The 11,001-nt window shown below is 46.4% G+C and overlaps 1 protein-coding gene across 1 annotated transcript in view; it reads left to right on the top strand.

Moving 5' to 3' along the window:
• The first annotated feature begins 620 nt into the window (after positions 1 to 620).
• Positions 621 to 11,001, top strand: part of LOC146813414 (C-type lectin domain family 10 member A-like) — a 168,090-nt gene continuing 157,709 nt past the window's right edge. The window contains exon 1 of the mRNA XM_085614761.1: positions 621 to 799. Coding sequence (XP_085470887.1) covers positions 664 to 799 — 136 coding nt within the window. The 5' untranslated portion in view covers positions 621 to 663. The remainder of the gene's footprint in view (positions 800 to 11,001) is intronic.

Genomic DNA, 11,001 nt, shown 5'->3' with positions numbered 1-11,001 from the left:
GATGACACACTAGCACTGGCTGAAGGTGTCACACGTAACATGGAGGCTCTTGCCTGCTGTAGCAGAAATGCCTGACAAATTGAGAGCCATTTGTTTATGTGAGGTTCTGCACCACAGTAGATATCATGCTTTAGCTATACTTATACAGATAGCAATGCCAATAAAGAGGTATTAATGGCTCTAAAGAAACATCCTGCAGTCCTCAAAGCTTTGAAGCCACTGTACAACTGGGCATTTGACCTATCGGTAAGATGGCTAGTCTCCCCTTGCTCATGGTATGTTACAGTGGTCTCTGATATTGCTTTAATACTTCTTTTTGCACGCCACTGTCTATTGAGGTTTATTGTCTGGCCAGTGGTTGGCAATGCCTTCCTGCCCCCAATCTGGCGACATATAGTTTTAAAACAATGAACTGCGTCTATTGCACACTTCTATTTAGTGGAGCTATCTTAAATGTCAACTCGCAGCCTGGCCAGTAACACATTCAGCGGTCCTCCTTGGTTTCGCCTTCACACTTCTGAAAGCATTCTTCTGGGACCTTGAAATTGTTACATCCGCTGGACAGTAAACCACTTCCTCATTCACCACACGCAGTGGAACAACACCTTTGCTGAAGCCTCACTCACACGGACAGTTTGAACTGTGGCTTCATCACATTCAAGAATGGAGGCCAAGTACCAAGAATATGATGTACTTGGCGGATGGGAGGGAGACAGCCAGGGAGCAGACCCCCAAGCTTCCATCTTGTATAGCAGCTTGCGTCATGTATCGCAGGTCGATGGGTCAAAGGACAGGGGAGGTAAGATGCAGAAGATCTTTTAAATATATAAACCTGAGTGCAGTATGAACAAGTTAACCAACAGGGTGTAGACGCTGGGAGTTATTTTAACCGTATAAAGGTCATTCCTTACTCTTTCTAATTCTAGTATGTCTCCCAACTCTCCTTTCCCATTGGCTTCTAGGTTTCTTTCTTCTCTCTTATTGTCTTCTTTAACCCTGCTTTCTACTCCCACTTTGGTCTTCTTTCTGTAGTGCCTCTTTCTTTTATGTTTCAAATCTGCCCTTTTTCTCCTCCTTGCTTGATAATCTCTCCTCCTTGTTCTTTAGTCTTTTCTCAGCTGGGTGTCTCAATTAACATTTGTGACCAATGAGTGTCTCTGTAAACATGTGTATTATTTCCAGCCCACGCTACTGATCAGTGAGTATCTCTGTAAAAATTTGATTTGGTTGTAGCCCATATGTGGACCAATGTGTCTGTAAACAGTTGTATGAGTTGCATCCCATTCTCATGCTCTGTGAGAGTGTCTGTAAACAGTTGTATGAGTTATAGACCACATTGTAGATCAGTGAGCGTCTCTGTAAACATTTGTATGGGTTACAGCCCACGCTGCAGATCACTAAGTAAGTAATTTATTATGCTAGATTGATTAAAACCATTGCATAGACATAACACCTATAAATACCTTAATTGAAACAAGATTAAACTTTGTTAAAATCCTTGCTCAGTCCATCTTATGACGTTGGTGTGGTTTAAAAGAACCCACAGGAGAGTGCCGCTGGTTTCAGGTTTTCTTCCCTTCGCGCAGTGGTGTCTTTCGAATTCAAGGGGGACCTTCGATATTCCCAGAATTATGTATTTATTTATTTTGTGCAAATTGCTGCTGTGCCAGGCAGGCCCTCAGTCCTTATGTTTTGTTGTGCTGCCAGCTGCCTTGGCTCTGCCGTGTATCTCTGTATGCAGTCTGTTCTTTACTATGTTGAGAAATTTTGTGAACCGCAGATCAGTGAGCATCTCTGTAAACATTTGTACAAGTTACAGTCCACGCTGAAGATCAGTGAGCGTCTGTAAACATTTGTACAGGTTACAGTCCACGCTGAAGATCAATGAGCGTCTTTGTAAACATTTGTACAGGTTACAGCCCACGCTGAAGATCAATGAGCGTCTCTGTAAACATTTGTACAGGTTACAGCCCACGCTGAAGATCAATGAGCGTCTCTGTAAACATTTGTACAGGTTACAGCCCACGCTGAAGATCAATGAGCGTCTCTGTAAACATTTGTACAGGTTACAGCCCACGCTGAAGATCAATGAGCATCTCTGTAAACATTTGTACAAGTTACAGTCCACGCTGAAGATCAGTGAGCATCTCTGTAAACATTTGTACAGGTTACAGCCCACGCTGAAGATCAGTGAGCATCTCTGTAAACATTTGTACAGGTTACAGCCCACGCTGAAGATCAGTGAGCATCTCTGTAAACATTTGTATGGGTTACAGCTACGCTGTGGATCAAAGTGTATGTCTGTAAACATTTTATATGTGTACAGACCACATTGTGGCTCAATGAGTGTCTCTGTATTGGTTAGTTCTTGTTCTGTGATTGTTTGTGTGCACTAGTAAATCTTCAACTGCAAGATATAAGCAGTAGGGCTGCCCTTTTCTCACCTTCATTTAATAATCGCTGCTGATTGGTGAAGGTGTTTCTAAACCCTTATTTGTGGGTTACGTGCACTGGTGATAGGTGTGCATTTATCTAAAGTTTCACTCATAGACAATATTTAAGTCTGAACCTTCCTTGGTAATATTCACTATAAGGTTATAGCAATACTTTCCTATCTGCATTAGGGAGCTATTCATGTCAACAGACAGCAGCAGGATGTAGGGCCATGGAAAGTGAAGCAATCGCATGATCGCACACCACTGGTTTCCCATTTATAGGACCACTTAGCTCTGTCTGCCTTCTTGCTCAGCTGTGTGTCGATTGCTAGTCGTGATTTTTTGTGGGGAATGTACTTCGTGGAGAAACCTCTGGTCTCTGTGATCATCAGAGGCTCTCGGGTCGCCTGGGGTCATCACCTAATATAATCGATCCAACACAGAAAATGCCTTTATCATTGTTTTCTTAGTTTACAGAGTGTTGACTAAAAGGGCTAGTTGGGTCCAATGTGTAGTATCACTTACGCCATTCACTATGAACATATTCAATAATTGCTATAAGGGGCTTTGGGTCGGTTTCCTCCACCCAGTGGCTTCTTTGCTCCAGAACCATCCAGGACTGCTTGAGACATTGTCAAACACATCTTGGATCAGTCCACAGGAGTATATTCCAGTCTCACTGTTATTCTATTGGCTGCTTAGGTGTGTCCTTCCGCCACCACTGGAATGCACAAAGAATTAATTAACATTTTAAATCAGCTGATTAGCAGCCTAGTAACACTGAGAAGCGAGCACTGAAAAAACATTTTTTTAAATGGATGCAACCAAAAAAAGCTGTATTTTCTGTAAAATCCATTTTTCAAGAGTTTTTTTGCCTGCCTTCCCCACTCACGGCTGCTAGTGCAACAAGTGCACATCCCATTCGCATGTCATACAAATGTCAGACCGATAGGTTTTGCCAATGCTTGTTGTTATTGAGTTGTAGGCTCGTAGGTCTGTGTCTGTCCACATTCTCCACCCCTGGTAGACTCAGGCTCCACCTACCCTCCTTGATTCTGCCACACTCACCCTCGGGTGCCCTCCTGCCCAAAAAGCTGCAGGGTCTCACGCTTCATTCAGTAGACGTCTCTTCCGCACTGGCCATAGCTGTCTCTTTCCCACTCCCCGCCCCCCGACAGGCGCCATGACAGTCTGGAAGGAAGGGAACAGCGGCTGCTTGAGGGGCCCCAGCTCAATAATCTGCTAGTTAAAGACCAGCATTCCTCTGCTGAGGGTTGTACAAGGTGGCCTCACAGACATCTGTCTGTCCAGCTCCTGGGCTGGCTCTTATAGGATGAACAGACGTGCGCCTGCAGATTGTAGGGATCCCAAAACCGGGCCAGGCCACGGAGACTGCAGGCTTAGGTCGAGCAGTGGGAGGTTTACTAAATGTGCCGTAAATCGTGTCCTCGGTTTAGGGGCTCTTTGGGATCGAAATACATCAATCTAAACAGGATGTATGGATCCCCTGTTTGTAAACCCAAAGCGGCCCTCTGCCTCTGATCGCCCCACTGCTGGAAAACTGACCCGAATCAACCGTTCTGGTTTGTTTACTCGATGCGCCCCCTCACATTTAAAGAGGCAGCTCTTAATTTTCCAACGCGCCTTACTGTGCGGCGTCCATTTCAGACACCCGAAGTTCACATTGAAATAGAGATGATTTGCACTGGAAATAATATCTTGATTTTAGATAGCGCTTCAAACGCGCACTCCTGCACTCTCTAAGCGCTGTAAATAACAGGTGTCACTGCTACCCAATTAATAGTACTTTGTAAAGTGGGTTTATTTTCTTGTAACACAACCCACGTGATTTCCAGCTTGAAAACCTCAACAGGAAGTAGATATTTCGGCGGCGGTGGGCTGCTGAAGACCACTTCCTCCTCCTCTGTTTGAAAAGGTGATGTAGATGCTTCCGGAAGTTCCATTGTTCAGGACATTCAGGTCATACCTTTTTCAGAATCACCGCAGCAGCTCCGCGCGTGCAGGGGCGTTACGGCTTCAATCTTTTATGTGCCCCCCCATGACTTCCTCCTCCGACTCCCTCACTACCACCAGGCAGCAGTGCCCCTCACCCCTCCATAGCCCCTCTCACATACATTTAATTAGTTTTAATGCGCTGGTAAAGGCTGGCTTTACTAACAAGAATGTATCTCTACCCAAACAAACCCTTTTCTATCAACATTAGGAACAGATAATGAAAGGGGGGGGGAAAACATAACATCCTGGCCTGTTTTATGCAGTCTGCATGCAGCTCTTTGATGGCCCTTCATACCAGTCACTGTTCTGTACTAGGGATGTATCTTATGTTCTGTGGTAACAAAAGGATCTCTGTGACAGAAGCAGTAATCCACTCAGCTATCCACCTAAAATGTAGATCTGTCATCTAAATGGTATCTGTTTTTTGCCGCAGTTACATAACCCTCTTTGCTACTTTATGACAAGTCAAAACTGTCACTAGACAAAACAGGGTCACTCTCAAGCAGAAACTTTAATCACAGGAGTTATCTTGAGATTTTTATTGCAGCCTGAAAGCTGGATGCACAAGGAACTCTGCCACAGGTGCTTTTAAATCTTACATTATTGCTACACACAGCCACCCCCCCCCCCCCCCCCCCCGAGTGACCTCCCTGGGGCAAAGCCCAGTGCAGCTGCTCCTGCCGCACCGTCCAAAAGCCGGCCCTGCGGACGTACTGTGGTGATTTTGAAGTAATAAAAAGAGACACACACCGGAACCAGGTCCCTGTGATCCGCGAGCTCCTATCTGAGTACCACCCAGAGGAGGCGTGAACCCCACCTGAAGGGCGGTAAGTCAGAGAGACTCCCACTAAGACACAGTGTTGGACCCAGCCTCGTAACATGGCCCTACTGGTCCCCACACCACCTAACCTGGTACCGGCAGCCCCAATCCCCCGGCCTAACCGATCCTTTCCACCAGAACACACGCACCCGACCTGGACATCCTCGTCCATGGCCTCCCTCCCTTCGGCCACCCCGGGTCCGCGTACCCACTTCATGCACCAAGATGGCCGCCCGGCCCCAGCGCGACCCGGGCCTAGAGGCGCCACTCCGGCTGGAGGACATCACGCTTCCAGGGGATGAGAGAGGGAGGAGCAGTTTCTATCGCACCTCTGAACTCCCCTGGGACGATGGGTTTCGATCGGCCCTCCGGCCTCCCTGAGGGCTGGCTCCATGCCTGCTGGGTGTCTGGGGCTCCTCCCGACCCGGCCCTGAAAAGATCACAAGACAATGGCAGGAAACCCAGACAAGCGACCCCCAGGTGACAAGACCCCTGCCTGCACAGACTCCGGACATCAAAGAGGGGTCGACCTATAACAAGGGGTGCTCTGGGACTGTCCGGCAGATTCGACGCTGGAACAACGAGAGCCTGCTGACGCGGTCGCGGCTCCTGGAACTTAGAACCACCTGAGCCCTGCTGAGTGACTCGCGGCTCCCTGAAGATCGTAAGACCTCCGAACTGTACCTGAGCCCTGCTGAGTGACTCGCGGCTCCCTGAAGATCGTAAGACCTCCGAACTTGTACCTGAGCCCTGCTGCGTGACTCGCGGCTCCCTGAAGATCGTAAGACCTCCGAACTTGTACCTGAGCCCGCTGAGTGACTCGCGGCTTCCGCAGACTCCACCGGTCCCGCCGGACCCCACGACAACCAGCCTACCCCCCAGCTCGAGGATTGTGAGCTGTGCGCCGGGTACGCCCTTGCCTTGAGCCTTTTTGCCAGAGACTGTCCCGCTACCCCCTATCCCTTCCGAGACTCATTGAACCCGCGCTCTCCTTGTACATATTTGCAGTGCTAACCTGTTTGATAAAGATTGGTTCCTAAGAACGCACGGTGTGGTGTTTCTGTGTCGTGTGGTGCCAGAAGTACGATCCTCGATACGAGATTTCTCCTCCTGAGGAGTCTCCTGCCAGTGTCCGGCTACGATACTTTGAGGGTGGGTCTCAGGGTAGTCAGGACCCCCTTTCCGGGCTCCTCTGAGATCGCCGTCTAACACACAGCTTTCCAAACTTTTCATGTTGGTGACACACTTTTTGGAGATCCATAATTTTGGGACACAGTAAGGCAGTGTAGCAAGCGAGCCTGAACCACTTAAGAGGGGTTCGGGGTGGGGGGGGGTTCTCCCTCTCTGTGTCTGTCTGTCCATGCCTCTATCTGTCTGCCCCTGTCCCTGTCCCTGTCTCTGCCTCTATCTGTCTCTGTCTGTCTGTGTCTCTATCTCTGTCTCCCTCCCCCTCTCTCCCCCCCCTCTCTCTCTGTCTCCCTCTGTCTCCTTCTCTCTCTGTCTCCCTCACTCTGTCTCCTTCTCTCTCTGTCTCCCTCCCTCTCTGTCTCCCTCCCTCTCTTTCCCCCTCTGTCTCCCTCACTCTGTCTGTCTCCATCTGTCTCCCTCTTGTCTGTCTCCCTCGCTCTGTCTCCTTCCCTTTGTCGCTCTCCTCCCTCTGTCTGTTGCCCTCTGTCTCCTTCTTTCTCTGTCTCCCCCTCCCTCTGTCTCCCTCCCTCTGTCTCCCTCCCTCTGTCTTCCTCCCTCTATCTCCCTCTGCCTGTCTCCCTCTGTCTGTCACCCTCTGTCACCTCACCCCAGCTTCCCGGGCACACACACAGCCGCACCCGAGTACTTCGCAGGTCTTTAAAAGACCATTTACTGGGAGACGTTATGCAATAGATGAGGCATAGTGAGAACAAAGCTTTTAAAGGAATGCCTCTTAATTAGCAGCAGTTATGTGCTAAGTGCCCCTTAATAGCAGTGTCATCCCGCGACACACCCACCATTTGCAGGAGACACAGTACTGTCTCGGGACACACAGTTTGGAAAGCTTGCACCATGCTTCAGGTTTGGGGGAACCAGACTTCCTGGATTTTCCCGGTCAGTCCCGGTTTTAACAGCTCTGTCCCGATGTCCAGACACTTTTAAAGGTTTTAAATATGTCCTAGATTTTAAAGAAAGTGGAGTGAGTTTTGGAGTCAGTTTTACAATTGTACTTTCTCTCACTTTCAAAGGGGACCTCTGCAGTGTGGAATAGAGCTCTCTTTACTCCTTGGGCTCGGCTGCATCAGTCTCATTCAAGCAGCAGCAGGAGCTCAGCTGGACCCTCAGTCCATGATCCCTGTGGAGGGGAGGAGGGGACGGGGGCAGGCAGGAGGTCCTGCCATAGGTAAAAGGGTTTCAAAATATGTGTGTGTGTGTGTATTTGTATCTATATATAATATATAGAAAACTTGTATCGAAGTAGGATTAAAAGTAGATAAAGATGTTATATATATATATACGATCCCAGTTCCGGTTTGCCGAGGCTGTCAGAAGGGCGGTCTGGCACGGGTTACCGGATAACCCCAATAGATTAAGAATACTTCCTCCTTATTAGTAGGAATACCGGACACTCCAATATACTGAAAAATATAGATTTAATGGCAATAACAACGCGTTTCGGCTTCCGCCTTCTTCGCGGTCTAACATCCATCAACACACTTTCTGATTTAAATACATAGAAACAGAAATCGGACTTCACCACCACATTATGTCACAACGATGTGAGTAAAACCATGGCAGCCATCTTATAACGTTATTTAAGGCCTGCAATAGAATACATAGTTGCTTTAGACACCGCATATTTACAATGAATATATATATATATATATATTCACAGAAAAAACCATAGGTTTCAGGCACGTTATAGTTAGGAATTAGCATTTAAAAAACCTCAGAAATTCACTGAAAACACCATAGGTTTCAGGGGTGTTATAGTTAGCTGGACTTTTCACTTGTACAAAACCATTGAAATTCCCCCGTTATAGTTAGTTCAGCTAACTATAACTCGCGCGCCCGCAATGCACTGCTGATGACGTCACATATTACATCACTCATGACATGGTCAGTGACATCACTCATGACATCACTGATGACATCTCAAATGACATCACTGATGACATCACTGATGACATCATCCAGTGAATGTGTGTTTTTCTGAAAATTAAATATGTTTTATATATGTATATCTCAAGGTCGATGGAAGAATAAATGGGTATATAAGTGTCTAAATGGATGATTTGTTTTTAAAAAATTGATTGTGTAACTGACTGATTAAGTGTATCATAGTGAATACATGGCTTAGTGAGTAATGTTTAAATATGTAAATATCTGTATCAGTCTCTCACTTTGTGTATAAGTGGCTGCATGGGTTGGTGAGTAGCTACATGGGTGTCTATATAGGTTATTAGTTGGTTTTTTGAGTATCAGTCTGAGTGTCTGCATGGTTCGGTGGGGGGTATTACGTAGTGCATAGGTGCATGAATGAGTGACTCACTGTTTGTATGTGTTGAACACAGCATGTGTGCAGGACTGTATGGGTGGATGAGTGTGTGTATGGGTGTGTTAGTGAGTGAATGACTGTCTCAATAGTGTCTTTATGAGTAACTACATATGTTTTAAACTAGTATATGTGACTATTGGTGTATATATGTGAGTATATGTGAGAGTGAGAGATTGAAAGAGTTCCTGTATGAATAAGTATGTGTTTCTATAAGTGATTGTTTAAAAGACTAAGTATGTGTAAGTTTCCGTAGAAGTAAGTATGGTGGTGTGTGTATAACTGTATATGCAAGTAAATGTATGTTTGATTCTTTATTAGCATGAGTGACTATGTGTGTGAGTAACTCTATGGATGAGTGGCATTGTGTAACAGGATGTATAGGTGTATGAGTACATATGATGAGTGAGTACATGTATGAGTGACTGTATAGGACTGTTGGTGAATGAGTGGATGTGTATGTGGATCTTAGAATTACTGAAGAGGTTGTTGTAACTGGTATTGGTATGTCCATTGTTTTGAAAATTTTAGTCTCTATTTTTGAATGTGTGTATCAAAGGTTATATTAGGGTGAGAGGAGGTCTGCCACTCTATCACAAGGATGATGTCATCAGTGATGTCATCAGTGATGTCATTTGAGATGTCATCAGTGATGTCATGAGTGATGTCACTGACCATGTCATGAGTGATGTAATATGTGACGTCATCAGCAGTGTATTGCGGGCGCGCGAGTTATAGTTAGCTGAACTAACTATAACGGGGGAATTTCAATGGTTTTGTACAAGTGAAAAGTCCAGCTAACTATAACACCCCTGAAACCTATGGTTTTTTCAGTGAATTTCTGAGGTTTTTTAAATGCTAATTCCTAACTATAACGTGCCTGAAACCTATGGTTTTTTCTGTGAATTTCAAAGGTTTTTTAAATGCTAATTTCTAACTATGCCTACAGAGATAGGACATGTGAAGAAAGAAGAAAAAATGTACAGAAAGAAACAAAAGAAGTGCAGAAAGAAGCAACAGAAGTCCTCAAATACGAAGATAAGTGCAGGAAGAAGGATAACGTGCAGAAAGAACAAAAAGAAGAGCAGAAAGAAGCCTTGTTGCAAAATCATCCTGTACCCTCAACTTTTTCAGACGGATACTGGTGGTAACTGAGTCTGACTAACCAGTCCTAGAGCCAGTGCTATGTTAAAAGACACTTAGAATACAGTGAAAACACCTACATACACTAGGGAACATTATGCGTTGGGGTCCCCCTGTGATTAGCATGACCTCCTCTGTAAGCCCCTAGTGGATAATAGGGCATGGGGATTTAAACTACCTCTTAAAACAGGCCACAGGGCGTTTTTGCACACGTTAACTCAGGCCCCGTCCCCTCCCTTCACCACTGTGTAAACACGCCCTGTGTCCATTTTTAGTTGGGAGATTAAGTTCATTTGAATCCTGAGGGTCCCTAGGGTCCAACTAGCCCACTAGGTACCTCCAGTAAGTGCCACAGAGCTGCGTTGCAGAGAGGTGTAAAAAGTGGCACGGCCTGGACCACCTCTCTGCAATGCAGCTCAGTGGCGCTTACTGGAAGCACTTGGTGGGCTAGTTAGCCCCCAGGGGCCCTCAGTATTGAAGGGAAATTATATCCCCAATTTAAAACGTGCCATAGTGCGTGTTTGCACACGTCACCTCAGGCCCCGTCCCCTCCCTTCACCACTGTGTAAACGCGCCCTGTGGCTGTTCTAAGTTGAGAGATTAAGTCCCCCTGAATCCTAAGGGTCCCTAGGGTCAAACAAGACCACTAGGTACCTCCAGTAAGCGCCACAGAGCTGCGTTGCAGAGAGGTGTAAAAAGGGGCTTGGCCTCAGAACACCTGGCTGCAGCGCAGCTCCCTGGCGCATACTGGAGATGCCTGTTGGGGGCGCGTTTGCAGAGTGCTGCACGGAGGGGGCATGGCCCCGGCACGATGCCAGTCTTTTATTTATTTTAGTTTTTTAAGAAGGGGGGCTGTTTGGTTCCCCTTCTTATTCTAATTTATTGGCCCTGATGACCCCATCCCCCAGGGCCAGTCTCCTAATTATATTTTTTTGACCCCAATCCCCAGGGCCGGCCACTGTTTTTTATTATTTTTAAAAAATATATATTTATAGACACACCTAGGACATGCTGGACAAACCGTATGTACCTATCACCATGACGATTTGCGTGATATTCATTAA

Source organism: Triturus cristatus, chromosome 7, assembly GCF_964204655.1.
Source record: "Triturus cristatus chromosome 7, aTriCri1.1, whole genome shotgun sequence".
Taxonomy (NCBI): Eukaryota; Metazoa; Chordata; class Amphibia; order Caudata; family Salamandridae; genus Triturus; species Triturus cristatus.
Note: the sequence above shows the minus strand (reverse complement) of the source record. Positions and strands in the feature narration are given on the sequence as shown.